The 6,628-nt window shown below is 34.3% G+C and overlaps 1 protein-coding gene across 1 annotated transcript in view; it reads left to right on the forward strand.

Annotated features, from left to right (window-relative positions):
* Positions 1-6,628, forward strand: part of MNAT1 (MNAT1, CDK activating kinase assembly factor) — a 242,265-nt gene that overhangs the window by 151,731 nt on the left and 83,906 nt on the right. Inside the window, exon 6 of the mRNA XM_003794427.3 lies at positions 1,730-1,851. Within this exon, the coding sequence (XP_003794475.1) occupies positions 1,730-1,851 (122 nt within the window). The remainder of the gene's footprint in view (positions 1-1,729; positions 1,852-6,628) is intronic.

Here is a 6,628-nt window from a genome sequence, read left to right on the forward strand (position 1 = left end):
AGTGTCTTTTCACATGCTTATTGGCCATTTATTTATTTTTTTTGGAGAAAAGTCCTTTGACCATTTTTGGAGAAGTACTTTTGTGATTGCAGTGTTAGATATCCTTATTATAACATGACTGTAAACTACTTAGAATGATGCTACATGGATTTGAACCGTTAAAGAGAAAAACCTTGAGTCAAGTGCACATTTCTTCGGTGGTTGTTCCTCACTGCTGCAGTTATAGTTAGTCACTTTTAAGTTATAACCTTTACTTTAAAATATTTAACATGTGTATTATGCAACTCAGTAATTTAGGGGAGAAAAGAGAACTAAAGAAAGTAACAAAAGAAAAAATATATCAACTAGAAAGTTGAAGATCTAATAACTTATAAGAATGGTTTATAAAAAAGTATAAAATAGAGAAACTGATAACTATACCAAGAAAAATAACAGAACTAGGATTAGAATAGGAAACCATGAACTATATAAAAAAATAGGGATTTTTATAAATTTGAATTCTGTGTGTAGATGTATGTATAATGAATATGTAATTCTCAGTGTAACAGTGTTATGTTGCTGAGTGACACTTTATTTTGTGTGTCTGTGCTCAAAGATGGTCTGTAGGTCCTTGTATTTTAGTTATCTAGTAGTTCTTTCTTCTTAGAAAAATATCTGGATGTTTCTATTCAATTTGATTTTAAGCATAAAATTTTTTTATTTTGTCTGTGTATGTGTGTAAATGATGTGAAATCATAAATATTTGGTAAGCAAGATTGATTCTGTTATAAAGACTTAAGAGAATAGACATTTAGCTGCCAAAGCTTTGTAGAAAATTTCATTAGCTTTATTTCCTAATTAGGGCTTCCAAGAAAACACTGATTACCAAAAATATCAACACTTGAATGGAGGAAAATGTGAGGTAGATTATGCATGTATTTGTTTGCTGAGTTTTACTATTGACATACAAAAATTGTACTGTTTAATGCTGAATTTGAATTTAATAATGGATTTAATTTTCTTTCTTTCTTTTTTTTTAGACATAGTCTCACTCTGTTGCCCTTGGTAGGGTGCTGTGGCATCACAGCTCACAGCAAAGTCCAGCTCTTGGGCTCAAGCATTTCTCTTGCCTCAGCCCCTCCAAGTATCTGGGACTACAGATGCCTACCACAATGCTGGCTATTTTTTGTTGCAGTTGCCACTGCTATTTTTTTTTTTTTTTGAGAGGGAGCTTCAAGCTATCCCCCTGGGTAGAGTGCCATGGCATCATAGCTCATAGCAACCTCCAATTCCTGGGCTCAAGCGAGTCTCCTGCCTGAGCCTCCCAAGTAGCTGGGACCACAGGTGCCCGCCACAACGCCTGGCCATTTTTTAGTTGCAGCTGTCATTGTTGTTTGGTGGCCCGGGCTGGGAATTCGAACCCGCCACCTTATGAGCCACAGGCGCCGAGCCTGCCACTGCTATTTTTAGCTGGCTGGGGCCAGGTTTGCCCCCACCACCCTCGGTATATGGGGCCGGCACCCTACCCACTCAGCCACAGGCGCCACCCTAATTTTCTTTCTTTAAATCATATCTCAATGCCTATATGTTAATAATGTAGTGTGAGTTTCAATATTGTACCAGTGAAACAGCAGACCTAACGGATAGTATTTTTAATACCAATAATTTAATCTCTCTTTAAAGTGATTGTACATAACTAGCAATATGAAAGTAATATTTAAGGTATTAATTTATTTCATTTTTCTAATAGGGTCAACATATTTCATTAGCACCTATTCAAAAACTTGAAGAAGCGCTGTATGAATACCAACCACTGCAAATAGAGACATGTGGTCCAAAAGTTCCTGAGTTTGAGATGCTAGGAAGACTTGGGTAAGTATCCAAAAGAACTTTATGTTCAGGACCTGATTATGTAGGACTTTGTTGTTGCTATGTTTATTTTTTATTTTTTTAGACAGAGTCTCATTATGTCACCCTCAGTAGAATGCCGAATCATCACAGCTTATAGCAACCTCAAACTCTTGGGCTTAAGCAATTCTCTTGCCTCAGCCTCCCAAGTCACTGGGACTACAGGCACCCACCACAACACTTAGCTATTGTTTTTGTTTGTTTTTTTATTGTTGTCATTGTTCAGCAGGCCCTTGCCAGGTTCGAACCCATCAGCCCCAGTGCATGTGGCCAGTGCCCTAACCACTGAACAATGGGTGCTGAGCCTATTGTTGCTATTTTTAATTGACACTTTAGCATTCTTAGATTTTCAGTTTGTAGAATTATATTCTTTTGTAAAACAAATAAGCATTGTTTAATACTAAGTTTTATTTAGTATATTAATTTTTATTTAGGCTTGGTAGGTCTCTTAAAATTTAGACTAGGATTTATTACTTCTTTTTTAAGCCTGTTCTTGATAAGCATATTGGAGTGGCTATTCATTTTCTGCTCACTATATACTGTATAATATAATATAATATATAATATATGTATATTTTAGAAATTGGGGCTTAATTTAGTCAGTAGTAAACCAGTAAAAATATGAGTGGGCTTATTACCATGAATCAGAGTAGGTTTACTCACTGTCTGCTGTATATAGTGAAATTACATTTATGAGCCATGAGCCATGAAACATATTTTGTTAAAAGGTATAATGTAAGGTTTAACCACCTCTGTCCCAGTGGTTCAACAGCAATATCACATGTATCAATTTTGGAAATGAACCTGAGATTGTGGCTTTTGTGAGTGATGGAGATGGTCATAGTCTATCTCATGGGTATGTGTATACGTAAAAAGTACAGGCACAGATGTTGTTAGATGGACCAAATTATTTCTCAGTATGGTGTTTTAATGTAAGTTATTGAATGTAAGGCTGATAAAGAGACTTTTTTTCAACAAAAGAAAATAGTGTCAAGAATATGATATGGAAAATAATAATGGATATAGTGAAGCCAAGTAATTAAAAATAAATAAAAAAGAATCAAAGACTCCAACAGCAAAAATCAGAAAGATGAAACAAACAATGAAACCTCCATGTATCTTCAAAACCCAAAAACTAAAACCTTCATGATACATGCAAACATAGGGCTTCAAGGTGAAATACTATTAAAATGGTACATAGTTTAAGGTTAAATTTTCGTTAGGTCTGAAGTCTCTTAAAATTCTACAGTTTACAAGCATGAAGCCAGTAGGATTGACTACAGCTTCAGGAGAGACAATATTGTGTTTTATCATGTAAAAAGTTATACATGATGTAGAGATTGATTTCTTATCTCTTACTCAGTTACAAAGAGTCAGAATTCAGTATGTTTAAAGTAAATTTATCTTAAAATCTTTACTTTTAATGTCAATGAAAATAAAGTATTTAAAATAGCATTCCTCTGTTACAGGGTTTTGCATTTTCCAATAATTTTGTTAACAAGATTATATTTGAGAAATATTGGAAATGGCCATGCCTAATAACAATTGCACAGCAGTTCAAAGGACAGAAAGAGGGAAAAGTATACTGCTGTAATACTTCTCATCCTATATGTGAAATGGTATAATATCTCAAGATAGACTGTTATGAGTTAAAAAAAATATTTAATATAAAACCTAGAGCAACTACTAAAAACATAAAACAGAGAGAGAGCCAGTAAGCCAATAGCAGAGAAAATAATATGTAAGATCATAAAAAAGCAGGAAAAAACACCAAAAAAATAAAGAAGGAAAGGGACAGTTAGAAAACAAATGTCATGATGGTAATTTTAATGTTAACCATATCAATAGTTAAATGTGAGTGCAGCACTGTCCAGTAGAACTTTCTGTAACAATGTACACGATCTAAGTCTGTGCTGTCCAATAGCCACTGGTCACGTTTCTATTGATCACTTGAAATGTACCCAGTACAACTGAAGACTTGAATTTTAAATTTTATTAAATTTAAATTTAAATAGCCACCTGAGGCAGGTGACAATCATGTTGGACAGCACAGATCTAAATACTACAAATAATAAGCAGAGATCATCAGATTAGATTTTTAAAAGCAAGGTTTACTCTATGTTTCTACAAGGACGTCTTATGATACGTTATCTTAAAAATTTCTTTGAGCTTCTTGGATCTGTATTTTGTTATTTTAATTTTGTAAAAATCTCAACTATTATCACTTCAAAGATTTCCTCCAACCTCATTTTCGGTTTTCATTCTGCAGCTCTGATTTCACATGTGTTAAACTTTTTTTGTTATCCCAGTTTTTGGCTCACGCCTGTAATAACACTTGACAGGCCAAGATGGGTGGATTGCCTGAGCTCCCAGGTTCGAGACAAGCCTTAGCCAGAGTGACCCCCCCCCCCAAAATAGCCGAGCTTTGTGGTAGGTGCCTATAGTCCCAGCTACTCAGGAGGCTGAGGCAAGAGAATTGCTTAAACCCAAGAGTTTGAGGTAACCATAAGCTGTGATGCCATGGCACTCTACCAAGGGCAACAAAGTGAGACTCAAGATATAGCATAAAATATGCTATTTTAACGTTTTTTAAGCATATAATACATTGGTAAGTAGATTTATGTGCAGCCCTCACTACCATCCATCTCCAGAACTCTTTTCATCTTGCAAAACCTAAACTCTATACCCATTAAGCACTGATTTCCCATCAGTGCCTAGAAACCAGGATTCCACTTTCTGTCACTGTGATTTTGACAGTCTTAGTGGAATCATGCAATACTTATCTTTTCATTAATGGTTTATTTCATGTAGCATAATGTCCTCAAGGGTCATCCATGTTGTAGCATATGACAGGATTTTATTCTTTTCTACAGCTGAATAATATCATGTTGTATGTATATATTCATTTATCCGTTTATCTCTGTTTGGACATTTTGGTTGCATATATGTACCTCTTGGGTTTTGTGAATAGTACTGCTGTGAATGCGAGTGTGTAAATATTTCTTTGAAACTCTGGTTTCAATTCTTTTGGATATATACCCAGAAGTGGAATTGCTAGATCATATGTTAGTTATGTTTTTAATAGGTAGGCCTATTTTTATTATTTTGAGGAAACTACTATTTTCCATAGTGGCTGAGCCATTTTACATTCTCAGGAATAGTACTCAAGGGTTACAATTTCTCCACATTCTTACTAAAGTTGTTTTTTCTATTTGTTTTTTAAATAATAGCCATCCTAATGGGTATGAGGGGGGTATCTTATTGTAGTTTTGATTTGCCTTTCCTGAATGATTAGTGATACTGAGTATCTTTTCATGTGTTTATTGGTCATTTGTATTTTTTTTTTTTAGAAATATCTATTTAAGCCCTTTGCCCATGTTTGAATTATTTGGGTTTTTTGGTTGTTGTAAGTTTTAGGAGTTCTCTGTATATTTTGGCTATTAATCTCTGGTATGGTGTGAATGTTTGTGTCTTCCCTAAATTTGTACGTTAAACCCTAAATCCCCAATGTAATGGTATTGAGAGCTGGAGCCTTTGGAGATTTGAAAAGTGATAGGTCATGAAAGCGAACTGCCGTGATTGAGCTTAGTGCCATTGTCAAAGATACTTCAGAGAGCTTGATGGCTCCTTCTACCATGTGGGGACACAAGGAGAAGACACCATGTTTGAAAATGTGGACCAGACACCAAATCCACTAGTTCTTGATCTTGAACTTTCTAGCTTCTTACACTGTGAGAAATAAATTTGTTGTTTGTCAGCTATCCAGTTTTTGCTATTTTGTTATAGCAGCTCAAATAGACTAAAATAATCCCTTACCATTCTGTGGGCTGCCTTTTTCTCCCTCAAGCATGTCTTTTGATACACAGAAGTTTTCTTGTTAATTTAATGTTAATGTAAGTTATTGAATATAAGGCTGATAAAGAGACTTTTTTTCAACAAAAGAAACTTTTCCCTTTGTTGTCTGTACCATTGTTGTGATATCTAGGAAGTCATTGCCAAGTCTAGTATCACAAAGCTTTTGCTTTGTATTTTGTGTTAGTAGTTTTATAATTGTAGATATGTTGAAGTCAGGGATCCATTTTGATTTTTGTATTTGATGTTACGTAAGGCTCATTCTTTTGCACATGGAGATCCAATTTTGTCATCACCATTTATCAAATAGACTATCTCTCCCCCATTTAATTGTTTTGGCATCCTTGTCAAAGTTCATTTGACCACATGTGCCAGGGTTTATTTCTATACTATCTATTCTGTAAGTCTGTATATGTTTGTTCTTGCAAGTACTACAACTGTTTTCATTGCTGTAGCTTTGAAATCAGAAAGTCCTCTCCTTTTTCAGGATTGTTTTGGTAATTTGGAGTCACTTGAGATTTCATATGAATTTAAAAATATTTTTATGTTTCTGTAAAATTATTAGATTTTTATAGAGATTCCATTAAATGTGTAGACTGCTTTGGGTAATACTGGCATCTTACTGGTATTAAGTCTTCTAGTCAATGATCATGGGATGTCTTTCAATTTGTTTGTCTTTTCTAATTTCAGAATGTCTTGGACTTTTCATTGCATAGGTCTCCCCTGGGTTAATCTCTAAGTATTTTATTTTAATTTTTTTGGTGCTTTTATGAATGGAATTGTTTTATTTATTTGCTTTTCACATTATTCATTATTAGTCTATAGGGATGCACTAATTTTTGCATGTTGACTTTGTACCCTGCTACATTGCTAAGTTTTTTTTTTAGTT

This window comes from Otolemur garnettii, unplaced genomic scaffold (assembly GCF_000181295.1).
Source record: "Otolemur garnettii isolate 467f Iridium unplaced genomic scaffold, OtoGar3 scaffold00081, whole genome shotgun sequence".
Taxonomy (NCBI): domain Eukaryota; kingdom Metazoa; phylum Chordata; class Mammalia; order Primates; family Galagidae; genus Otolemur; species Otolemur garnettii.